Source organism: Miscanthus floridulus, chromosome 3, assembly GCF_019320115.1.
Source record: "Miscanthus floridulus cultivar M001 chromosome 3, ASM1932011v1, whole genome shotgun sequence".
NCBI classification, from domain to species: Eukaryota; Viridiplantae; Streptophyta; class Magnoliopsida; order Poales; family Poaceae; genus Miscanthus; species Miscanthus floridulus.
Window position 1 is genome coordinate 111653605 of NC_089582.1, and position 26220 is coordinate 111679824.

The window sequence follows — 26220 nt, forward strand, 5'->3', positions numbered from 1 at the left end:
GCTTCTCTCTTCCGCATTGGTTATATATGACCAGCTGAGTTTAATGAACCTGCTAGTGATGCCCTGCAGGCTCTCCTGCTCGCCTGCGGCCTGCCTGCCTGGCTGGCTGGCTGTTTTGCTGATGCAGGGGTCAGCCAAAGCTCTGGACGTTGTCTTAAAAACCTGGATTAAGGTCCCAAAATATATACTCTCTTGCTTACAAAATCTGAAAACCATTTGCCTTCAATTTGGCACCTGGTGAAGTTCACCATTTGAGAGGCCCCTGCAAATTGCAACCACCTACCACACTACAGAGCGAATTACAATTCTTTTCTCCATGATAAAAGAAGTTCATTTGACAGACATTCTTATTGTTCCTCAAAGACCTCCAAAGTTCACTTTTCTTGATTTGTCTAATGGATGGGGAGGATCTCAAGGAGCCTGTTCTTCCTGGCACTGTCTTGAGCCTAGTGATTAGTCAAAAAGGTTACTGCGCAAAAGGTTAACAAGATCCCAAGCCATCAGTAAGTTAAATTAGAACCTTGGAACAAGGTTACTAGTAGTTCATAGCAGATGCGAAGCTCAAGGTCCTAGCATGCATGGCCAATAATGCAAAAGAAGTTTCACGGATCACAAGTCCGGATATGTTAAAGTGGTAGGTTAATCATGGTTACCTTTAGTCCTTTACCACCGATGCAAAAAAAATCTGAGCAGTTGTAGACAAACATGATCAGAGATCACCGATTTGGAAAAGCTCGGTTAGAGACAACAGAACCAACAAAAAGGTGATCTATCCTTTCTCTTTCTCGTTGCAGCTTTCAGGGCTTTTCCAATGGCCCCTAGCTAGATGCCTTTACTCTCTTCGTCTCAAAACAAGTACACTTAACTTTGATGAAGATAACAATGCTAGTGAGAAATTATAAATATATCTCTAGAAATGTGCAATCATTACACTTTGGGAAGAAAGAAAGTAGAAAAAAGATAAATAAAATTATGTTGTCTTATACGTAGATGTGCACTTATTTTAGAAAAAAAAAACCAAACTCTACGAATACACTTATTATGAGACGAAGGGAGTACTAACGTGCATGCATGGGAGAACAGGATGGGACGTCTCTTTGCCAAGCCATAGCCCACAGGGCACTGGCACTGGTAAAGCCTAGAGAGGCCTAAGCCAAACACTTTGGGTGTGAATCTTCATGCATTCTTGCTATATTCGCAATTTTGCATGTATGCAAGTCTGCTCGCCATTTCCTTTTGTTTTAACTACTCCTATTTTTCTGATTTAAGTTGTTGAGTAAGCTTTTTTGCCCTTAGCTGTATAAGTTTTTCCAATAAACATCTACTACACGTGTAGGTATAGCACTGATTTAGCCCCTCTTTGATTTTTTTTCCTGACCCAAAGATTTGGAACTGTAATCAACTTCAAGTTGTAGCACCGTACCCCGTGGTTATTTGTTAACATGAAGTTTTTTCTTCTAAAAAAACACATGCATATATACTGTGTTAATATTTTTGTGCCTGCAAAACATTATGAGAAAATATGTTTGTATTTACAAAAGCAATAATTCGTCTTTGCGTTAAAAAGAGATAAGCCTCGTTATAAGAGAGAGAGAGAGAGAGAGAGAGAGAGAGAGAGAGAGAGAGAGAGAGAAGCCTCAGAGGCCTAAACCAAAGACCTTTGAGCGTATCTTCCCCCTTTATACTTTGATGTGGACCTCTTTCCTTGTCTTTATATCCTTTTTTTATCTCCATTTTGCTCTTTCTTTAAAGGTATATGCAAAGAGGCTAATGAGCAAGAAAACGAAAGCAGGTAGGCAGCCCCAAGGATGCCTTTGCCGGCGCACAAAGCAAGGAACAAAGCATTCATATACCTGGCTGGCTGGCTGGCTGGAAGGATGTCTGTCTGTCTGTTGTTCCAGGACGATGACGCAAAATTGTTTAATTTCAGTGTCCACTGTACTCGGGACGTGTGTTTGAATTATTCGTTTCGGAGGATGTAGGTTTTAGAGGGGGTGACGCATTTGCTAATCTTTTACAAATCACAACATGAGTGTGTGTGTCTATATATATATATATATATATATATATATATATATATATATATATATATATATATATATATATATATATATATATATATATATATACTGTTTTGTTATTTTGCACCTGGGTGCATTCTGTGTACAGAATGCACCCAGGCCAACCGGCGCACCTAGGCCAGGCCAAGCTGCCGACCCATTTGCACCCAGGCCAGCCGGCGTGCGAATTAATCAGCACGTCTTGACGACGCCCCACCAACTCCCGCAGCAGTTCCTCTTTTTTCCGCCAGTTCTTCTCTTCGTCTTCTCTCTGTTGCTCCATTTTTTTCTCCCTGCTTCCGTTTTTCTCCGCCGCTTCGCCGCACGTGGTTTTTGGATTTTCGCCGCGCACTTGCTCCTCATTGTCGGAGAAACTTGCCGTTGTTGTTGTTCGAAGTTCCACCGGAGGAGGTTCTCGCGGGCGTGGTTCCCCTTCCTTCGACCCCACGGTTCGTGTAACTGCACCATTGTTGGCACGGAACTAGCGTCCTGAGCAAGCGCCGTCGTCGTCGTGGGGCGTCGTCGCGAGTTTCGCCGTTGACGACGTTTCGATCATCTTCCTCAAGGTATTCCCCTTATTCTCCCTCACCCTGTGCGCATCATTCCGCCCAATCGGTACATAGGGTTTTGAATAGGTTGCGAATTTGTTGTTCCTTTTTATGCAGATGTTCGTAAATTAGTCTCTAGTTTTAGTCTAACGGTACTGGATCTCTCCTTTTTATTGTCAATTTTAATGGTCTGTTCGTTGGTAATTGTATGATATGTACTGTATGTTTGCAATTTGTATGATGGCACTGTGTGGTGTAGTGTTTTTTTTTATGATTTTCCCCAATGTGTTGTTCCTAAATTGATTTCCTAGTTTTATTTCTCTTGCTACTGGCTGCTTGTTTAGTTGCAAATGTAATACCATTTATGTTGCAATTCTTTTGTACGTTGCAATTCTGTTGTTGTTAGTTTGCAAATGTAATTCCATGTATGTTGCCATTGTAATATCCTGTATGTTACCATTTTTTCATGGTTCTGGAGCTCCTTTTTTAGTTGCGAACTTAATACTCTATATGTTGCAATTTTATATGATGGTACTTGGACTGCCTAGTTAGTTGCAAATGTAATACCCCTGTATGTTGCAATTTGTAGTTTCTAGTTACTGTTTGATGTGCTGGAGCTTTTTTGTTTATGCGTACGTTGCTTTAATGAATCTCTAGTTTTTTGTCCTGTATCTAGTTTTGTTGTTTGCAACCTGTGCATGCAATTGTTATTTCATTGCACTCCCTGTCATCTTTTTTTGCAAGTAGACACTAACATTTTTTATATATAATAGCGCTTAGGATGGAGCCTCAGCGGTCGTCCCCTTGTTTGAAGACGCTACACAGGGGGAGAAATCTGATGCTTCCTGTTCCTTCACAGCCCCATCCAAGTGATGATGATCTTTTCGATCCTATGTTGTTCCTAAATTGATTTTCTAGTTTTATTTCTCTTGCTACTGGCTGCTGCTTGCTTAGTTGTAAATGTAATACCATTTATGTTGCAATTTGTGTTGCAATTCTTTTGTAGGTTTCAATTCTATTGTCGTTAGTTTGCAAATGTAATTCCATGTATGTTTGCCATTGTAATATCCTGTATGTTACCATTTTTTATGGTTTTGGAGCTCTTTTTTAGTTCCAAACTTAATGCTCTGTATGTTGCAATTTGTATGATGGTACTGGACTGCCTAGTTACTTGCAAATGTAATACCCCTGAATGTTGCAATTTGTAGTTTCTAGATACTGTTTGATGTGCTGGAGTTTTTTGTTTATGCGTATGTTGCTTTAATGAATCTCTAGTTTTTTGTCTTGTATCTAGTTTTGTTGTTTGCAACTTGTGCATGCAATTGTTATTTCATTGCACTCCCTATTATCTTTTTTTTAAAGCAGACACTAACCTTTTTTAATACATAATAGTGCTTAGGATGGAGCCTCAACGGTCGTCTCCTCATTTGAAGACGCTACACAGGGGGAGAAATCTGATGCTTTCTGTTCCTTCACAGCCCCATCCAAGTGATGATGATCTTCCTGATCCTGCATAGCCCTTTGTTAGTGTCGATGATCTTGATGATGATTTTGAGCCAAGTCCAATCGCAACAATCCCATCGCCTGATCGTCGTGCCAATAGAAGGAGGCGTCGTGGGGAGGGCAGTTCCACCATATCTCAGGCAGTAGATACTGCTGAGGTAAAAAAATTGATGTATTTTTATTATTATTTTCTGTTTGAATATTTTATATTTGTTTAGTATTACAATCATATTTGTTTTTTGTTTTTGTTTTTTGCACAACCTGCAGATAACAAATATTGATCCTGTTAAGAGGGATAGGGCAGTGTCGCTTCGTTGCTCTCCTAGAAAATTTATTGATCTTGTTAAAGCAACACCTGATGAAATTAAGGACAGATTACGTGCAATGGATTTTGGCGGGTTGTTGGAGTTTAAGCCTACTTCATTGCCTAGGATGCTGCTTATATGGCTTATGGATAAATTTAATCCAGAGTCTATGTCTCTAGAGCTCGGCATGGACAAGGTTATTGAAATCAATGAGCATGCCGTCTGGTGTATGTTCATGCTGAATAGAGTAGGAAATGACCCCCCAAACATGGATATGGTAGAAGCACGGGAGATGCGCAACAGTTTGAACCTTCAGGTACATGGTGTAACGGGCAATAAAATACTTCCCAAGGTGATTAAAGAGAAGATCCAATTTCGTACTCTCTAGGGAGATGTGGCAGTCAGGTGTTGGTTGATGCATGCATTCTGCATGTTACTTTTTGCAAACACCGACAACTACATTAGGCTTGATGATATCATCTATACTGCGGATGTTCACTGCATCAGTGGAATTAACTGGTGCAAAGCCGTTGTTGACAACCTTCGGCATGCTGCTCGTCTGTATAGGCATGAATCTTTTGTGAAGGGGAAAATCGCACCCATCAATGGTTGTGGAATCTTCCTTGTCGTGAGTTATCTAATCATTCTCTTTTTTCCCTCCTTCTATCCCCATTCATAAAAATTGGGTCACATTTATCATTGCAACTGGTGCAGAGTTATAGTTGCAATTGACCTTTTCTTTTTTATTGTTTCAATTTTTTGTTTTGTTTTGAGGTTTGCTGGTTATATGGAATTATTGCAACTAGTTTTTCTTTTATAGCTTTGCAACTATCCCTATCCCAAACTTAGCATTTTTCTAGTGCATCTTCTTTTTTTTAGAGTTGTAATTGGGATGCTTACTTTTTTTGTTTTGTTTTTAATTATAATTGCAGATGCTATATCTTGATCGCCTCCAACACAATCTGAACATAGATCAGACAATGTTACCTCGTTGTTCTTTGTTTGATAATATGTTGATCGAGAAATTAGCATCGTTGGATCGCATGGGGAGATGTAGCTGGTGGAGTCGTCGAGTTTGGCAACCTCTAGGTGATTTCTATTTTTCACATGTAAATATTTGTTTTGCAACTGCTTGGCTTTGCATGTTGCAACTTGCTTTGCCTTTTTATAGTTGCAATCTGTTTTTTCCCCACTCACGCTCCGTTGTGCCTCTGTGTGTTTTTTATTGTCTTCAGTTGAGGAGTCTATCAAGCACGTGCTACACTCCTCCACCTGCTGCCGTACCCTTACCCATCATGGCACCTGCTGCTGCACTTGCCCCTAAGCCTGCACCCTTCTTTGCCCCATTTGCTGCTGTAGCTGCTGCTGGACCTTCTGCTCCTTCTAATAGCACGATGGGCGAAAATGTTTTATTCAACTATCCGAGTTTCCTCTCAAGTTTTGGCCAGGAGCTATTCAATTTATTTGGAAGAAGCAAGAAGAGCCTGGCTGAGAAAAATTTGAAGAGTTTCGATGCTAGTGCTACCGAGGCTCAATCAATGATGAGGAAGGCTCATGATCTAACAAGGAGCGCTGACGAGCTTATGGGTAAAGCCCATCATGAGTGTTATGTTGGCATCAAGAAACTCTTAGATGATGCCCATGCTCAGAAGTTTACAGCGAACTTGAAGAGGATGAAGAAGGGCAAGAAGGGTTGTTTATCAGGACCGAAGAGACTTCGGTCGGAGTGTGGCGAAGCATCTGCTTTAGGACACGCTGAAGGTGAACAGCGCCCCTCGAGCACAAACCTTGAAGTAGATGTTTCAATGCAAGACCGTCAAGAAGTGCATGATGATTTGCCTAGTACTCCAGTGCATGATGATTTTGTCCCGCATGATGATTTGCTTAGTACTCCAGTGCATGATGGCAGTACTGCACAACAAGAAGAAGAGCACTCCCAGCCGCAAAGTAAGGCTGATTTGCCACGTAACCAGTTTTTTTAATAAATTTCTTTGGTAGTTTCTGAATCACAAATCTTTTTTTCTTACACATTTTTTGTCTCCTTTTATTTTTATTGTTCTTTTCTTTGCAGCACCGCGTGCATTACATGGTGAGTCGCATGCTATGGATGACATAATGGATTTGTTGGAATCTCCATCATCGTCCCGTGAACGTGCTCCACGACATGCAGTTGCCAATAGGAATGCCTCTGCAATCTCTGGTGATGAGCAACAAAGCCAATCCGAGGTAAGGCCCTGGTGCCTGTCTGTGTTTTGAGTTGCAACCAAGCTATTTTATCACTGTGCAATCACACACTCATTTATGTTGCAACTCCCCCCCCAATTGCACATTGAAGTGCAATGGGTCTCCATTCATATTAGCAACTAAATCGTAATTACTAGTGGGCAAATCCATTTCTTTTTTTTGTTGAATCCTTTTTTTGCATGCATAGACTTTTTATTTTTCATTTGGATACTGAGATGCAACCGTGACCCATCAAGATTAGCAACCAGTGCATTTGCATTGTTGCAACTGTCACCATCCATTACTTATCATAGCTTTCTTTTCTACACTTTTTAGGGAGACACTCATCAGGAGGTAGCGGAGCACGATGCGTCTGATGGAAACCAGATTGACCAAGAAGAGCAGATTCTTCATTTGGTTTCAGACGCACCTGTACATGAGCAGGAAGGACCGGTCAGCTCGAACTTGATTGATGTAGGTGTTTTTTCAAAAGCTGCAATCCATATGAGTCTTTAGTTGCAATCCATATTGTTTTTCATACATGTTTTTTTTTCTCTCGATATGTTTTTAGGAAACTTTAGCAGAAGAGGTTGTTTGCCCCTCTACACTTCCTGTTGCAATTGAACATGTTGTGAGCATGCATACTCTTCCTTTAGAATTTTTTCTCAATTCAGTTGTTATTTGGGTTGCAATTCATATTCTTACAGACTTTTTTTTCTCAATTGAAACAGGAAGTTGATGCTTCGCATGCCTCAGCTGATGAGCAACCAGTTGCGCCTAATATAGACACATGCGGAAAAGGAGGCAATGTAGATTATGTAGCTGGCCTCACAGGCGATGCCCCTTCCCATGTTGGTCCACAGAAAGGTGGTGTGCTAGAAAATCTAGATGTCCCGACGGTGCATGAGGTTCCACCTTCAACTACATACACACGAAGGTCTTCACGGATGTCTAAGGATGTTGAAGCTAAAAAGATGGAGAAGAAGTAGGCTGCTGTTGGGAAGAAGGTAGAGATTGATGACCAGAAGAAGCAGGCTGGTCAAAGCAAGAAGGGAGACGAAGAGTTGATGAAGCTTCAAGTCAAAATGGATAAACAGTTAAAGTGCAATCAAGATGCTTTGAATAAAGACACTGTGCAGGCTCAGGAAGCTGTAGCGAAGAGGATCAGTTAGATGTTGGCTACTCAAGCTGGAAAACAATATGCTGCCAAGCGCAAGAAGTATGAGGAAGATCTGGACAGGCTCCGCAACGAGGCCGATGTTGAGCTTGCTATATTGCACTCTACTATTCCTGAGGAGGCATGGTCTCACTCATCTGCTTCACAGATTCAGTTCCCTACAGAGTCTGAAGACGAGATTAGCAACTTGACACCACCAGTAAGACTCTCGCGGAAAGAAGTATCCAAAGGGTTGGTAGACTTCAACGAGGTTCAAAGATTAATTTTCCAGTGCCTTGGTGATAGGATTTTGTTGAAGCCGAGGAAATACCTATCCCCTTTCGTTATCCGAAAAAACCAGCCTGGCGTACCTCTTGCCAAGGCGATTGCATTGAGGAGGAAGATCGCCGTTGATGATGAATTGAAACGGTATGCTCGTGCACTCTGTTTCTCTTTAGTAATTTATTTTTTGTATTCTACCATCATTAGTTTGCAGATTTAGTAACATATATGTTTCAAATGTAATGCCCTTTTATGTTGCATTTTGTTATTGTACTGGAGCCCCTGAGTAATTGCAAACTTAATGCCCTGCGTGTTGCAATTTCTATGATGACACTATATGATTGCAATTTTTGTATGTTTTTTTTTCTAATTTGTTGTTCCTAATTTGATTTCTAGTTTTATTCTTGTAGTACCGGACTGTCTACTTTAGTTGCAGTTGTAATACTATGTATGTTTTGCAATCTGTGTTGCAATTGTCTGTGTGTTTGCAATTGCATCATCATCAGTTGCAAATGTAATAGCTTGTATGTTGCAAATGTAATACCATGTATGCTGTAATTATTGTCTGTATGGCACCGTATGCCCTAGTGTTTTGTATGATTTTTTTAAATGTGTTGTCCCTTAATTGATTTGCACTGTATGATTTTTTCTTTCTTTTTTTTGCAGTACTGTCTTGATCGAGTTTGCTCTTTTTTGTACCCTTACTAGTGAGGACCTGCTTTCCAACTTTGCTGATGAAGCACAAGGAGAGATTATGGTGGTCGACTTTTTGGTCCACTGCTTAAAACATGATGATATTATTTACAAAGTGGATTCTGTCGGCTACAGGGTGTTTTCACCACTACTTTCTTTGTTAGTTATTTTGATCATTGGTTTTTGTCCATTCGTATAATATTTTATATTTTTTATAGCAAAACGATGCCCTTTGATCGCTTAAATTATTTTTTCATTCTTTTTTTTTCAGTTTGCTATTTTAGAGTGTCTAAGAATTTTGAATGATGATTCATCTAAGACGGCTGAGTTTATTAAAGTGTGGAGAACTCTTGAATCTCAGCTGCAGCACTATGATCTGTCTAAGGCAAAACTGGTTAGCAGTCTTCTACACACTCTACTTTTTTTGTTCAATACACAAGCAATCTAGCATCACTGCCAGTAGCAATTATTGTATGTCAAGATATGCAATTGGCATTTTTAAACTTTTTGTTTGTTGTTGTGTGCACGTTTCATTGGATAATTACTCTGGTTATTTTTTGTAGATATTTGTTCCAATCAGGGATGGAATTCACTATTTTGTCTACTGCTTCAACATGTTGCACCAGCGCATAGATGTGTTTGATTCAAACGACTACTTCTTGAACTGCATCGACAAACTTAATCGCCACAAGGCTGTTTTTGCCAAGATCTCCATCATCGATGCTGCATTCCAGAAGGTCTCAAACCAGAAACTTCCTCGAGTTCACAGATAGAAGAGGCCTTTTATTAATGTAACTAAGTGGGCACTCCTCAACGATTGTATGTTCTTTATTCGGAAGTACATGGAGTACTATGATGGAGAGAAGCTAACTAAGGAAATCAACCCGGTGAGCTTCATTTCTACCACTTTTTTATTTGTTTTTATTTTTGCATCTTTTTCAGCTTGTTTTGATACCTGACATGTGTATTAACTTTTTTCAAATTTCTCTGCTCTTTTTTTTGTTTGGTCTTGTAGTTCAAGGGGACAATTTACAGGTTCGAGCTAATGCACTACCTAACGTTCCATCCCCTCAATCAAGTTGATCTTTCTGCCTCGCTTGATATATTTAGAGTTAGGGGACGACAGATTGAATGGGACAATGGTAGTAGTCAGTAGAACATTTTATGTTCGTTTGTTTTTAACATAGTGCATATGTGGCTAGTGGAAGTCAAGTTGTGCAGAATTATAGTTGTTGCTGAAAAACTGTTAGAAATCTGTGCAGAATGTTAGTTGTGTATATTAGCGCTCTAATGTAGGTCGTTGTGTATACACACTTTGGTGCTGTGCACTTTTGGGGGGCAGGGAACTATGTAATCACGTTTGGTACCAGGGCATTTTCAACTGGCATAGTGAATCGTATTCCATCTCGGCTATCAAACGAGTCACGTCTGGTACCAACAAAGTTGTAATTTGTGTATGATTAAAGTTGCAATCGGCTGATTGTCTGAGTTGCAACTGGTATGCAAATGCATGTGCAACCAGATGTCCATCGCAGTTTTAATTCGGCTATCACTGTAGGTGCAACTAGCCACCACCATGTTTGTGGTTTGCGCACGACGGAAGTTGCAATCGGCTGACGGGTCTACAACTAGCAGTTTTGCAACTGGCGTACCTAACCGAAATGCAACTGTCATATCACTCGATTCGCAAGTGGTATACAAACGGTTCAAGGGTTGAGTTGCAATTGGTATATAAACGGAGCTGCAAGCAGCGGTCCAGGGTAGTTGCAAATGGCCTACCCAACCGGAATGCAACTGTTTTATAACGTAAGTTGTAATCGGTTGACGGTCTAAGTTGCAATCCGAGGACATCTGAACTCATCATTTTTGCACACATTATAATAGTCACGGCTTGGAGTTTTGCAATTCGTATGACAACCAGAGTTGCAATTTGTAGGTTGTAGTACACGCGGATTCATTCAGATTCAGTTGCAACTTTTTTTGTTACTGGAAAGAAAACAAAATAAATAATAACATTATTTATGGGAGAACATGTAGCTACATGATTTTAAGTACACGTGGAGATTCATTCAGATTCATAGTTGTTGCCATCACTATCCTCACTATGGTCCCCTTCTTGTTCTTAATTCTTTTCCCTCTGTGTTTTTGGCCGACCTCTCTTTCTTGGAGTCCCACCTTGTGTTTTGGCAGCCCTATTTTTTCTGTTATCTGCTGCTATGCTCCTGTTTGGGTTTAGTGGGCATGTTGTGCTGTAGTGTCCAATAACATTGCATGTGTGGCACACTTTTTTCCCATAACTCCTCGTGTATGTGCTATAAGGATTATTAGTTCCCTTTATCTTTTCAGCACATTACTTTCCTTGCCAGATTTTCTACCTTTTGTGCGTGACACTGGTGGCTCAGCCAGTGATATACCAACAAGGAAGTTTGCAGAGGTTGGATCAAGGTTGATCTCAGCCTAATTTTCATTTGTCTCCACAACAGCTGCACTACAATCCAGCGTCGATGCAACAGCATCAACATTCTGGATTGTATCAACAGCTTGCAACTCCCCACTTTCCACCCCTATCGAATTGGTTGGATGCATAGAAGAATCAACTTCTGTGGCTTGGAGAAGCTCAATTCTAGGAGTGATCCTATCTAGATGTCTCACAGTTTCAGCGTAAGCTCGATCTGTTTTGCTCTCTGCTTTGCCTAGCCTCATTAACTTGGGTAGCAGTTTTAACATCCGCAGCTGCTCTGTGTCTCCTCGTGGCCCAACCTGCACAACATCATGTCTGTCCCATGGAACTAGAGATCTTGCATCACGCGTGTATCATTTGAAAATGTACTTTTCCGGTATGCTCTGCACCTGCAGGTGGGTGAATGCCCTTATGATGTGCATGCAGAACAGCCCTGCATTTCCCAATATATTTTGTTTAATACACAGAAACACCTAGGTATATTTGATGTGCAACTGGATAGGTATCAAGGTTGCAACCAGCTTACCTGTGTGCTCCCACTACTTGCATTAGCATTCATACACTCCCGCTTCCTTGTCAGCCACCACTTTAAATGCATGTTGTGCCTAGCAGAAGCTCCCCACGCCCTTCTCATGCCTCACCAAATAACCATCCCTGACTTCTGGATCAGGATTAGGTTCTATGAGAAATGTTGTGCTGTTAGCATATTCCCTTTTGTATTCCTGGTACACAACTCTCGTGTACACCCTGTTGAGCTACTCATCAAACCTTGATTTGCAAGCTCAGACGACCTCAGCCTGCACAAAATTCTTTTTGTGATCAAGTTGCAACCAGCAGCAGGAATGATTTGTTATTTTTCTGAAAATAACATACATGTGAGTAGTGCGTCTCACCAGCATCCATGTGGTCTGTGTGCTGAAGCGAATCAAGCACCCTCTTCGCAAACGTTTGCAGGGTTGTAGTGTTGTTAACATAACCATCCTTCAGTACCCTATTCTGGCTTTCTGATCTCTGCGTGGATGTCATTCTGTCGCAGTACATCCCCTTGAAGTATGTTGCAATCCAGCTCTTCCTCTTTTCCCAGAGTGCATTTATTGCTGGGTTATCAGCTATCTCACACTCATGTACCAGCTTGTTCCACTCCTCCTCAAACTGTGTAGGCCCTACTGGATAATTTATCAGAGATTCCAGCCTCTCCTTCAGGTTTTTATCTTTGTGTTGTATGTACAGTTTGTCGAGCTTGTATTCCCACGCCCTTGTGATATGCCATCTGCAGTTTCTATGTTGCGATTTGTCGAACACTGTCCTTATCGCTTCTTTCATTGCTGCATCCTCATCTATGGCAGGCACAAAAAAAAGATATATACAAACATATCTATCAAACAGCAGTTTCCAAAATGAACCAGCAATACAATAGGTTGTAACCCATACAACATCTAGTTTGTAATAGGAGAATCCAATTTATTGCATTTGTTCAATTATCAAGTTTGCAAACCAGGAATACATTATATGCGCAATTGGAGTAAAAGTTATACCTGTCAGGATCACATAGGGCTGGTGCCCCCCCATGCAGCTCTTGAAAGATTCAAACAACCATTTGAATGATTTAGTTGTTTCGTCCCGAAGCAGAGCTTGCCCAAAACTCACATTCTTCAGGTTGTTATTGGGCCCCACAAACATGCCTAGCGGCATGTTTTTTCTGTTTGTTTTGTGGGTCGTATCAAAGGTGATCACATCACCAAAGTCCTTGTATTCATCTCTTTGACTAGCGTGGCTCCAGAATATGCTCCTGAGAACCTTTGTTTTCGGATCAAAATCCACGTCAAAGTAAAAGTACTCGTTGCTTGTCTTGCATTCTCTAAAAAACTGAAAAAGTTTCTCCAGATCAACATCCTTTTCCTCCCTTGCTTGCTCAGCATTCCTGGAACATAAAAAGAAATTAGTAAATTATTTTTTTGTAGCTATGAGCATACTTTTTTTTCTTTTGGATTTTTTTCTGAACTTAGCACACAGGGACTTACATGCTTTTGACATCTTTCTCTGTGAACGGCCAGTTTTGACGGCCACCATATAGCTCGGACATGACATTCATCGCAGCTTGGTGCGCTACCCCATTCCTTGCCATGATAGCAAATAGGTCATCCAGCGCTGCATCCCTTTGTTTATGAATATGCATGTACCTGACCATCCTGGGCGACGGGTGCAACTTGTGGTTGTGTGCTTCCTCAACATGGTCGAAGTACCATTGGTTGGCTTTCTTATCTTGCTTTACCTTAGCAAATGCAGGGCAACCGACTCTCTTTGATGTCTTTTCAATCTGTGGTTCGTTATTCTCTTTATCTGTTTTCAGAAACCCCTCTCGGTTGCAAACCCAGTCTGTAGTCTCCTTGTTAGTTCTCTTCACCCTCACACTGAACCCAGCCAATCTTGCATAATCACAGCAAAATTCGTAGGCTTCTTTTTTTTGTCTCAAATGTCTACCTCACCCTTGGGATAAATACATCTAGTATGTTTGGATCCTGCAAAAAAAGAAAATATGCGGTGCTAAATACAAATGAATTCTGGTGCATAACCAAAACAAATAGTTGCAATTACAGTATCACATCAAGTTGCAATCAAACCAGAACTCATGTTGCAATCCTTCATGTGAAAAATCCAAATGTTGCAATTCTCATCATTAGTTACAATCACAGTACAACCCCTAGTTGCCCTCTCAGATAGAGTTGCAATCACAGTACATCCACTAGTTGCAATCAAACTATAAATAATGTTTCAATTCTCATCTGAAGTTGCAATTACCAGTAGTTACATGCATGTACGTCACAGATAGAGTTGCAATTGATTTTAGCCCGTAGTTGCAATCAAAGTACAACTAATGTTGCAATTCTCATGTGAAGTTGGAATCAACACATCTGAAGTTGCAACATACATCAGGCACAGTAGTTTATTGTAATGATAGATAGAATTGCAATCACAGTGCATCCACTAGTTGCATGCATGTATGTCACAGATAGAGTTGCAATTAGTCCCTAACCATTAGTTGCAATCATACTACAACTAATGTTGCAATTCTCATATGAAGTTGCAATCAACACATCCGAAGTTGCAACATACTTCAGGCACACCAGTTTATTCTAATCACAGATAACAGCGCCGCCAAATCAAAAATCATGCGATCCAGGAGGAATCAGGGGTGGAAATCGCGGTTGCAATCAGAAGAGATGCTCACTGGGTGGAATCTCTGACCAGGATTAGGATTGATTAATGCTCTAGGAGGAATCGATGTGGGTGGTGTCAGATTAGTCGTGTGATGCAAGGCATCACCCGATCCGCGGGGATGTTCGCTCTCGCGACGGGTGTGCTCGTCGGTAGAACCGGAGGAGTTGCGGCCGCAGATGTAGCCAGCGCCGGAGACGATGCGATCGGATCTCCACCGCTCGCGACAACAATCGCCAGCTACTGATCCATCTGCTCTGCTGGAAGTGGCGATTCAAGTCGGGGTAGCGACGGTGGGGCCATGGGCGCAGCGCAACTTGGGGTAGCTACGACGGCGGCGAGGGAAGTAAGTGGGCGAGATTTGGCGGCGACGGTGGCTCTGTTATCTGTGGCGAATCAAGGGAAGCGGCAAAAATTTGGAGGCTCAATTTGAATTTGGAGTCCGGAGAGGAAAAGAGTGGTTTCCTTTTAGGGGGCTCTCCAGACAGCTAGAGTCTGGTAAGTCTCGCGCTCGCCGCTCGCGTGTCGGGTGCACCCGCTTCATAGAATGCACCCATGATATATATATATATATATATATATATATATATATATATATATATATATATATATATATATATATATATATATAACTACTATCCTATAGCTGCCTGCAGAATAACTTATTCTGTAGCCACTTTGAGTTACGATAATTACTATGTTAATTTACGAGATTTACAGTAACTCCTTACTAAGTGGTTTACTATAACGTTATGGTAAATATTCCCATGTGTTATAGTAACCCAACTATCGTAAATATGTATTGACATTATGGTAAATTAGTATATAAAATTATGGTAAATAGAGGTGGCTACAGAATAACTTATTTTGTAGCCGGCTGCTGAATAGCCTCTCCCTATATATATATATATATATATATATATATATATATATATATATATATATATATATATATATATATATATATATATATATATATATATATATATATATATATATATATATATGGCTAGAATGTAGTTTTTGTCTGAGCTGTTGTTCAGGATCACAAGATGTCAGCTGTGGTATTAGTAGGTGGCTTAGCCCTTAAATTAATCCAGCATATCAACAGATACATATACATGTGAACTCGTAGTCCTTTCTGTCCACCCAGGTTGGGTTAGGTTACGTTAACCTGATCATCCCTTGCTCCGATTAATCATCGGTGTTGCTGGCTGCAGTCGTAGCAACTCCAACGGCTAAGCAAGAAAGGAAAAAAAATGAGCATCCGTATTGCAGGAGCATGGCTCTGGATACAAGAATCCATGAAGCCGAGTGCTGAACCGTCTGCCGTAGCAGAAACCTGTAATGTAACACTGGCAACTTGGGCCACATGGAACAAAGCCTAGTAGCTGTGGTAACAGTATACTTGTCCGAAAACGAATGCTAGCGAGAAACATGTTTGGAATGGAACGTGTGGATATTGCAGCAAGGAATATGAATACAGGCTCGGCAAGCCGCTCTTGCACTTGCACAAGACGGGAAAACTTGCCGAGCAGCGCGTGACCTGACCACTCAATGTAGAGTGCTCGGGTGCTCGCCCTGCTCCTGCACAGGCCACAGGGGTGACGCTGTTGCGCGAGCGATTGCGAAGTCGAGCGGGGAGCCGGAGCCGGAGCCGCGGCTGACAGGCACAACAGCGCCGTAGTACCCGTATGGCGTACATGCCACACGGACGCGGGCATCGTATAGATCACACGTCACAGCATTAGAATTCAGAATTTCAGATGGAAGAATCAGTCGGGGCGGTGGTGCCGCGCCGTGCGGTAGGCGGTAGGCCGGTAGCGGTACCATGGCATGGTGGACTGGTGGTCACGCACGCAGCGACGCATCGGCCTTCGGCAGCCGGCCGGGTGTGCGGAGCTTCTTTTCCGTGGCGCCATTCGCGCGGCTAGCTGGTCCAGCGGATGCAGCAGTAGGCACTAGGCACTGTAGCGGCGGGAAGTTGCTCAGAGATTCACGCCAAAAGAATTTTGACGTAGATGCCTGTCTTTTCGCAGCCACATACGCCTAGGCTACTGTTGGATGCAACAACATTTGCTTTGCTTGGATTCCACACGCACGGCACGGTCGCTCCAGCCTCCACGCCACGCAGCGTCTCTCGGGTCCGCTTTTCTCTTCGCAGTGGTTGTGTCTCAAGGACGAAGGTTCAGTGCTTTATTGAAAAACCGTGACGCGATGCAGGTGACGCTGGAGTGTCTTGCCCCTTCCCAGTTTCTGAGGTCACCGCATCTGATTGAATGACTGGTCCTGCACTCCTGCTTCCCAGTTTTTGAGGTCACCACTCACCATCCAACATCCGAAGGAAACTGGCATCATCTATCTACCCTCGCTCGAACGTGGGCTATGCAGCCTATGCTACAAACCATACTTTGTTTAATCTCACTGATCACTTCAATAGTCATACTCTAGTACATACCTGATGACAAAGTGTTGGAGTTTATAAATAGCGTCAAAGCTTTTGCCGCCCTTTTTATAAAAAAAAAGACAGTGTTCGAGTTTCCTTATAAAAAAAATGAAGTGTTCAAGTGCGCCATAAACTAATATCCTAGTGCTTCAGTCAAAAAAAGAAGGTAACTTTAGATTTAAATTGGAACAAACTTCCTTAAATTTGACTATATAGAAAATACCATTAGTAATATTTACAACTCCAAACAGCTACTATAAAAAAATATTTTATAATTAATCTAATCTAATGACACTATTCAATATTATAAATGTTAAAACTGTTTGCCTCCTGCAAAATCGAGAATTAGGCTAGGATTCTTTTAGGACGTAGGCTGTCCCAAAAAAATGTCGCTATGTTTGGTTAGATTTCTACAAAATATTAGCAATATTTAAATTTTCAAATAAATTTATTATAAAACATATTCAACCATTCACCTGGTTCATCTAATGATACTAATTATACATTATAAATATTAATATTCTTATATATATTTGATCATTGACTCACCCAATTCATTTAATGATACTAATTATACATTATAAATATTATAAATATTCTTATATATATTTAGTCAAAGTTGAAAGTGTTTGATTCCCCATGAAGTGAGAATGACCCATCTTGGCCCTGTTTTTCACCACTACTTCAGTCGTACTTTTCAGCGAATAAACAATGTTTTCCTCTCACAACAAATCAGCATCAGCATCAACAACAGCCAAATTTCAGCGAAACAAACAGGACCTTATGGAATGGAGAGAGCATGAAGGTCCAGATACACTGCAGACAGCTGCACGGTCCACATGGAACTTCATGTACATGCCAGGCCGCCAGGGCCTATTCGGCTGGTATATAAGCCTGTTGGTTTCGATTGATTCAATAGTGTTCTGTAAGGAAGAATAAGCTGAAATAGACTCACTCGGCTGAAAAGTAGATCAAGCAAACAGGAGTACAAGCAGTGCCAGTGATTACAGGCAACTAGCATGCAAATGGGCAATGGTATATTCCTCTCCGTACAGAAACGGTATGTGGTTGGTGGCCACAACAGTAAGTCTACCTTTACAGTTTCAAGGATATGACATTGAGGCAGTGAGGACGACAACCTCCAACCTCTCAACTTTGAAGAATCAGATGATAGCATGATGGTCGAACAATGCATTGTTACAAATGGCATATAAGCAATTTCAATATTTTAATCACTGTGGTAAAAGTAAAACTAACAATGGCCATCGGTGATGACATCCATTGAAAGGCGGACACCACCTGAAACGAAGGGTCCTGTCAGGTTACTTTGGTTTTCTGCAATTTGATTCTGATAATATGGGAGATATATAAGAATTGACGCTATGAGCCGCCTGAGGGTTGAACTGCTGCACGCCACCAAAAGCTAACCGAGAAACTGGTGGAGAGAGATCTGACATAGTGCCACCATTTTGGAGGGATGTAAAGCAGATCACCCTCCTCCAATATACAGTCCATGAATTCCAGGTTTTCAGCCCTTGGAAACTCCTTCAAATCAATGTTGTCAAGATCTACCTGCAAAACAGCAGTGCATTCTAACTACATTGAGCAGAGCCCAACGAGATCTGGAAATGAGAATTTATGTGGATACTTGTACAATAAACTGTAGAAGAATAAGAGTGAGCAGTCCTGGAAAGTAATCACTGATTGGCTACAAAAAAGTGTGTTCATGTTAACCTAACTATCAGAGGTTGCTCAGAATACATACAAAATAGAAAGAAAAAAAATCTGAAAAGTTCTGAGAAGCAAGATGAAGAAAATAATGACCGAGAGATTGGAAAACGGAAACCTTTAATACATAAAACCATCAAAATGGACTAGCAAGTAGGTCCAGTCTGCAATGCAATATAGAGTCGCGAAGAGAGTATTGACAATCAAAATCTGGAAATTCGTTATTTCAGATACTTAGCTGCCAAAACTACATGCAACATCATGACGATCCACAATGGTAATTCCGTATATTTGCTTGGAATATACAACTACCGGAATAGATACATGTACCTGACTAGTATTGCATAGCATAGTCTGTGTGTGTGGATACAAGTCCTCAGATATAAAAGCAGGATAGAGTCTAATATACTTCCTGCCCAAAACCTGTAAAAATATGTGTCAACCATTTCTGATAAAATTTACTTGAAGGAACAGATGACATTGTCAGAAAATTTTAAGTAGAATGATGGATACAGGCAGTAAACAGCAAAAGCCATCTGCCAAGATCTTTAACTGATATATTTAATTGACTGTAAGCAGCGATTATGACCAACTTAATGATCTATTTTTATGAGCCCTCATAGATGTCACGTTGAGATAACATCTAATTCAAATTCACAAAAGATCAAATTGGTATAGCTACTACTATACTAACTGAGAACTAAAATAAAGCAGAGTTCACTTGTTAACATAGTCAGATAAGAGAACAGTAGAACAATGCCATAATATTTTTTCAACATAACAAAGTTAATGATTGGAGATATCTCCTTGCAAAACTACAGCTTCAAAAGTTTACATTTGTTCATAGCACAAATTCTAAGTTATGGGTACACCACCAAGTTAAATACACACGTGTTTTACCTGAGCTAAGATGTTGTGATGTGGGTCATGATGCAATGGTGTCACTGTCCCCTGTGGACCAAACCAAGCATTAAGTGATTGGAGTTCACCTCCACCAGCATAACAGTATTCAGGAACAATTATGTCTTCACTGAGCTCTTTTATCTGCCCAATCCAATGAAGTAAAATGCACAACTGAACAAAGGCAATCTACTGAGAATCAACATTGAAAAATCAGCTACCTGCTCAAACAATGGATGCTGAGCTAGATATGTCAACTTTGATGGGCAGACAGTTGACCACATTCTATCCAGGAACTGAGAAAATGTGACAAGCTCCTGCTTCCACTCACTACACACATAGTTTTTTCCAACCTGACAAGAAACAACTTCATAAGTGGATCAAGAATTATCATAATGCAAAACGAAAAATGCTTTTCAGTAAATTCTTCAGCTAACGAGCGGTCCTAAATCAATACAAAGCAACCATCTGTTACAAAATTCAAGAGCATGTGGTGCTCGGAGTTGAAATATCTCTGTTTTGCAGTTTAATAAGTAGCATGTCTGTCCTTTGGATATTGCATTAATGAACTACACAGCTTTGAGACTCGACCCACATTTTTTTGAAGATTGGTTCCATTGTGTGCAACAGCTAGATACTTAATATGGTTAAAGAAAGATAGCAATATATACTAATAGCAAACTAAAGCTAATTGAACATGTTGAAATGACATGATATCACATTACCGAATTCTTTCAGCATAATAAGTATCTACAGCTAGAGTTTTAATAACATGGTGTTGAGACTGAAATGTAAATACACGAAGAGGGCAGTTTAGGAATTGAGCCTATTTCAGTTAGTGAGAGGTTTGCATGTACACCTCCACTTCCCAAGCTCAAGTCCTCTTAGCTCGAATTTGGGTGCCTATTTCTTCTCATTTACAACACCACCTAGTTCCTCCTAGGTTAGTCAACTTCTTTTCGAAGAGAGCAAGATAAAAGAGTTCCAATTTACCTAGTATTTCGACTGCCAAGGCAAAAGATCAATATTACACACCTGAATATTAGTACAACCAAGACAAAATACTGTTACTTATTGCTACTTAGGCTGATTGAGATAAAATGTCAATTTAAATACCTTATACAAACAATGAAACAAGTAATATTTAGAGACACTTATTTACTTTATATTTATTAGCTTAAAAGAGAAAGGGCGTTGAAATGAGTTGTAATTCTACTATTTATTTCCTTGATCTTTATATTCATTTGTGAAGCTAAAAAATGGCAAACACATATTCAAAGTGACACAGGAACTAAGTTAACGGAATAGAAAAGCCTATTTCCAAAGTCTTTGAATGTTTAGTGTAAAGAGAAGCATTTACTTCAACAGGAACAGTACGATCTCCAGCGATCTTCTTGAGGTATTTAATGTCCTTCCATTTTGTCCTTGCAGGCCAATGATCGATGGCGCCACTAATTATGACGGGGGAGTCACGTAAGAAGCAATTACATATAAACTCCTCCAAGGAGATGCATGATCGCCTCTCAACTTTCTTACAGGATAAAGAGTTCGCTGGAAGAATTTTGAGTGCCTGAAAAAAAATTATTGTTAGCAAGTGCAAGATGCGGAGCAAGAAATGAAATGCAGGTTTTTCTATCAGCGCAGCTTCAGGGAAAAAAACTAAGCATTCATTTAACTAGAGCTGATATTTCATTTTTTCGAATAGATATTTCCATTCAAATCATACAATACAAACTGCAATCATCTTTCTATGAAGAACAGTGTAGAAATTTGAGTTACCCACAGTACCTTAGCCCCTAATAATTTATTGCATGATTCACCCACAGCTATGCCAAAAACAATCAGAATGTAACCTCTCATTTCCAACTCATTCTACGATAGTATTGCTTGATTCTTCTAGTTACACTGGGGTTTTCAAGGAATCATCAAACCCATCCAGTACTCTAAGCAAACCCAAATTCATCCCTAATGTTGTAGCTCACGGGTGCTAAGCCTAGTCATACTCTAAGCAAATAGTTTTAAAAATGGAAAAAGTAATCATACTTCAGCAAGCCCCTAAAATTTCAGCGCAGTTCTTGTGCACGTTGTCTGGTAAGCACAGAAACAAACACGAACTCTTACGAAGGCAATAGCGATCTCACATCAGCGATGTCTCTGTTCCTGTCGAGCGCCTCCCTCCACCTCTGGTCCTCCTCATCCACGACCCCCGCGCCACCTTCGCTTCCGCCGCACGCTTCCGCGGAGATGCGCGCCAGGGCCGCCTCGAGGTCGGCGCGCAGTAGATTGCCCCCCATGATGAGCCCCATGTCGAGCGCCCGGAGCGCGGCGGAGCGGTCGCCGTCCCCGCCGCTGGCCCCGCGGGTGCGGGTGCGGAGCCGCGCGACGTGGAGGCAGGCGAGCGCGTAGGCGTCCCTCCAGGCGGTGCCGACCTCGCTCCAGGGGCCCGAGTGGAGCTGCTCCCACGCCATCTCCCGCGCCGCCTCCGCCGCGCGCAGGTCCCCCACCCCCGCCTTCTCCGCCGAGGCGACGAAAGCGAACCCGCCCTCCACCGTTATCTCCCGCAGCAGCGCTGACACCCGCTCAGCCTCGCCCTCGCCAGCGGCGGCCATCAGGGAGGGCGGAGCGGCGTGCGCTGGTGCTGCTGGGGGGCGGGGGGAGAAAAAGCGCAAAAGCGCAAGAGCGGCGGAGATATTTCTGTCTCTCGTTGCTCTGCTCCGGATGCGTGTGCGTTTCCCTCTTTTGGCCGCAAATGATGCAGCCGAAACCTTCCCCATTTGGCGTAACCGTGATTTCCATTTCCCCAGTGGAGACCGCCGTCGGCTATTTCGCGATGATTGAGGCCAGGGATTCAGGGTTTGTGTTGGGATATGGTTGGGCTGATTGGAAGCCCATTATCCAGCCTTGATGGCCAACGATGGGCTTGCTTGATGCTTGGGCCAAACAACTCTGATGGAATTGGGATCAGGCCCGTGAGGACTGAAAGATTTTAAGACACATTTGAGTACGCACACAGAAAGGCCTATTGTAGAGCCGAACCTTTGCTTCTCTCTCTCTCTTTTCTACTGGTATAGGTCACAGGTAGGTTGAGCAGACATGCAATCAGTATTCACCTTGACGTTAAATGCTAAACAGTCAGCCTTAGTCGGACTAAACGACCATTATTCAAGCTACACGGTTGTTTAAATGAGATAAATAGTTAAATGAACATGACCCATCACTGTAGCATTAAAAAATAGTTGTGTTGGCCCATGTTAGTGGGAGTTTCATGAGAGTTTATTGACATTAAATAAGATAGCATAGCATAGTATAAATGAATAGAGATAATAACAGTCTCAAATGAATTTCACGAAGATGAAACTTGTCTACAGTGCTTCCAACAAATTGGAGCCTTTAAATCTTGAAAAGTGGTACATGAAACCTCCATTGAGGCTGACCTTAGGTGAACAGTGTGTGCAATCATAGGCACAATTGATGGGCACGCTAAGTACTAGGATTTTTCTCTAAACAAAGAATAGTTTCTATTCTCGCTCATACATATGCCATATGCACTCAGTCGTTCAATATCACATGTTAGATGTAAGTAAAGTCAAACACTAACAAGTATTTTATTGAAAAAGTGCAAGGCATAGCAGCATATTCGTAGAACTAAAGCAAAAGATTGTTAAGAACAATACTCCCTCTGCATGAAAATGCATGTTATTTTAGTCACTAGTACAGAAACAAGCTGTATTTCTGGTTGTAAAGCCCCTTCAGTCCCGATTTTTCAATCAGGAGCACAAATCCGGGATAAAAGGGCCCCTCTTTTAATCCCGGTTTCTCGCCCGGGACTAAATTAAGGTCCACCTTTAGTCCCGGTTGGTAATACTAACCGGGGCTAAAGATGCCTCCCGACCTGGCCACGTGGGCTGGCCCTCAATCGGGACTAAAGGTTTTCTTTTTTTTGTTTCTATTTTCAATTGATGATTCATTTTGGTTTTCGAATAGGTTTTCGAATACGCATTCTACGCGGCTAATAATATACGTATTCTACACGCTTATAATGTTCGAATATTTTATACAAACTAAAGTATGAAACTAACGTATATATTACATGCATATACATATATTGTACGTTATTTTATGTACATATATATATATATATATATATACATATATATATATATATATATATATATATATATATATATATATATATATATATTATAAATAAAGCTTGCATTGTATATTCTATCATATCCTTGGTATAACAAATTCACTCCATCTAGTTTGGCTTCCATGTTTCGTTCATGTCATTATAGAACTCGCCGGCGGGGTTTAAGACCTGATCATTAAGAAATCCTGCTATAGTCTCTTGAATTGCTTTCAGTTGATCACATCGTATGACTTTTTCCTTCAACCATAGAGTCTTCAATAAAAGTTAAAGAAAAAGTATTAATATATATATATGTGTTGGTCACGTGATTACTTATATATACGAGCAATAAAAGAAATTGTGAATATATGAATATATTTATATAACGTACTTTGAGGATCTCTTCAGGAGTTCTTTTTTAGTACGCCATGATGAACTCGCAAACATAGTATCCGCAGTAGTTGGTCCCCTGTTCTTGCCTCAGAACCCACTTTTACGAGAAAAAAGATCAGGTGAATTGAAAGCATACATGGTGTTAATTGAATTTTATATTTATATATATATATATATATTTATATATATATATATATATATTTATATATATATATTTATATATATATAGCTAGTACTTACTTTGTGTATGATTACATCCAGTGACACTTTGCAATATTTCATGTGGTGTTCCTCAATGAAACTTTTCCAAACACTATGCCTAATAAAATAAAAAATTAATTTGGCCTTTAATAAAATAAAAAATAATAATGATCGGGGTATATATAATTGCTAGAGAGACCAAATTACCCTTGGATAATATCTATCATGTCTTGGTACTCTGTTTGCTCTTTTCTTAACGAGTCTAAGATGCTCAATGACCATCAATATCTAGTGATTGCTGCATATGTTTTTATACATAAATATGATCGACATTAGCTAGAGTCAACATATATATATATATATGTTGACTCTAGCTAATGTCGATCATATATATATATATATATATATATATATATATATATATATATATATATATATATATATATATATATATATATATATATATATATATATATATATATATATATATATATATATATGGGAGATACCTTAGCTAGTAAGCAAATAATTGAACAAATGTCCATATGATCGACATTAATTATTTAACACTCACTTGAAGTTGTAGGAAAAGAGTATGTCCTTGTTTTGTTGGTTCACTAAGAACCTCATGAGATTTTTTTCGAGTTTAGCTTTCCATTCAGACGAGGATTAGGGTGTTTGAATACAATATTTGGATCAACGAAACCAACATCATTATCCTTTCTCTTTCTAAGTTCTGTCATCTCATATCTACATATATAAAAATATAGTGTGAGGATATATAATTTATATATATACATGTAGCTTTATATATATACACTTTAATAGTAGAAAATAATCACACTTATAGACAATAGCAGCTAATGAGATTTTTGTCGAGAGAGTCCAGGTGGCATAGTTGGTGTAATTCTAAAAACTTGACATATATAACGTCATCGCCACGAAAGTAATGTTGGTTTCTAACTCTGACAGAAACAAAGGTCGTCTCTCCCCGTTCACACGCTGCCATGTACCACTTGTTTAGCAGGTACATTTGCGTACCCAGTTCATCTAAGGCCTCAGGGTTGTATAGACTCTTTCCATGTTCAAATTTCTTCCAAGGATCCACTTTCAGAACAGATGGTCCTTCAACGAGCACTTGGGCAAGGTCCAAACCAGTATCCTCGTAAAACCGAACCAGGTCCTCAAAATCGACGTCCAGTAAGTCTAAGTTTGAACCATATTCATTACGGTTTCTTCGGGTTCTCCCTCGCTTCTCGTTACTTTCTTACTTTTTCGAAGAAACTGTTCATATCTTTTTGTACTGCAGCATTTAATTCCTTTTCACTTTTCTTGTAAGACAGTTTTTGGAGAATAACTGGATTAGAGGAGGCTTTCTTCTTTGCCGACTGGTGGGCTAACAGCTTCATTTGTGGGGCAGGCCTCTTAGGATCTAGCTGCTTCTTGGTCATCAAGGGAGGCGGGGCAGCCATTGAAGACCTCATTGGAGGCGTTGGAGACCTCCTTGGAGGTGGCGACGTTACATAATTATTGCCCAGAGCACTATGATGATCTGGAGATTGAATAATTAGACTTAGGTTGGCGGAGGTCCTGCTGTGTGAGTACAAAAAAGAATAATTAGGTATAAAAATTATTATTATTAATCATGCATGTCAATAGAAAATTAGTGAAAAAATTATTTCGTTTACTTTTGTCCTCACCTATTGTCTGGCAGTTGGGGAAGCAGCGGTGGACTAGAGACCCCGGAAATAATGATGTAGCGCTTGCGCCATAGTATGAATGTCTTCTCTACTTCTCCTAGAGTCTTTTCCCCATCACCTCTTGGAATATCAAGATCCAGATCACTAAAACCTTTATTAACTCTATCCACTGAGACGCTAACATATTCAGGTGGTATTATTGCCCTATGGATTCTTAGTGTCTTGGTAGGATCTGGAGAAAAAACACCGAGAGCCACCATGATTGTGGCATTC

The 26220-nt window shown here is 40.5% G+C and overlaps 2 protein-coding genes and 1 long non-coding RNA gene across 4 annotated transcripts; 1 reads left to right on the forward strand and 2 right to left on the reverse strand.

Moving 5' to 3' along the window:
* Nucleotides 1-7021: 7021 nt before the first annotated feature.
* On the forward strand, nucleotides 7022-8222 carry LOC136546491 (uncharacterized). Its single transcript, XR_010781371.1, has 3 exons — nucleotides 7022-7113; nucleotides 7211-7267; nucleotides 7371-8222. It is a non-coding gene; the product is annotated as an uncharacterized lncRNA (long non-coding RNA).
* Nucleotides 8223-11227: 3005 nt separating this feature from the next.
* LOC136544221 (protein FAR1-RELATED SEQUENCE 5-like) lies at nucleotides 11228-13419 on the reverse strand. Its single transcript, XM_066536450.1, has 5 exons — nucleotides 13253-13419; nucleotides 12767-13152; nucleotides 12125-12568; nucleotides 11621-11664; nucleotides 11228-11530 (listed from the first exon to the last, which is right to left on the reverse strand). Exons 1-5 carry the CDS (start codon nucleotides 13417-13419, stop codon nucleotides 11228-11230), a joined length of 1344 nt encoding a protein of 447 aa, XP_066392547.1.
* Nucleotides 13420-18023: 4604 nt separating this feature from the next.
* On the reverse strand, nucleotides 18024-22222 carry LOC136546492 (lysine-specific demethylase JMJ30-like). 2 transcript variants are annotated; one of them, XM_066538464.1, is made up of 6 exons: nucleotides 21663-22222; nucleotides 20882-21091; nucleotides 19743-19874; nucleotides 19522-19572; nucleotides 18952-19044; nucleotides 18024-18465 (listed from the first exon to the last, which is right to left on the reverse strand). In XM_066538464.1, exons 1-6 carry the CDS (start codon nucleotides 22128-22130, stop codon nucleotides 18274-18276), a joined length of 1146 nt encoding a protein of 381 aa, XP_066394561.1. In that variant the 5' UTR covers nucleotides 22131-22222; the 3' UTR covers nucleotides 18024-18273. The 2 variants fall into 2 exon arrangements, with proteins under 2 accessions (XP_066394561.1, XP_066394560.1); XM_066538463.1 differs by having other exon boundaries at nucleotides 19522-19665.
* Nucleotides 22223-26220: the final 3998 nt, after the last annotated feature.

Excerpts from the sequence above, each read along its gene's own strand:
- LOC136546492 (XM_066538463.1), bottom strand. The coding sequence starts at position 22,130 with ATGGCCGCCGCTGGCGAGGGCGAGGCTGAGCGGGTGTCAGCGCTGCTG. Across the intron at positions 21,092-21,662 it reads GGAACAGAGACATCGCTGAT|GCACTCAAAATTCTTCCAGC; the intron begins GTGAGATCGCTA and ends ATTTTTTTTCAG. Across the intron at positions 19,666-19,742 it reads AGCATCCATTGTTTGAGCAG|ATAAAAGAGCTCAGTGAAGA; the intron begins GTAGCTGATTTT and ends TGGATTGGGCAG.
- LOC136544221 (XM_066536450.1), bottom strand. The coding sequence starts at position 13,419 with ATGGTCAGGTACATGCATATTCATAAACAAAGGGATGCAGCGCTGGAT. Across the intron at positions 13,153-13,252 it reads GAGAAAGATGTCAAAAGCAT|GAATGCTGAGCAAGCAAGGG; the intron begins GTAAGTCCCTGT and ends TTTATGTTCCAG. Across the intron at positions 11,665-12,124 it reads CACAGACCACATGGATGCTG|GGCTGTTCTGCATGCACATC; the intron begins GTGAGACGCACT and ends TGGGAAATGCAG.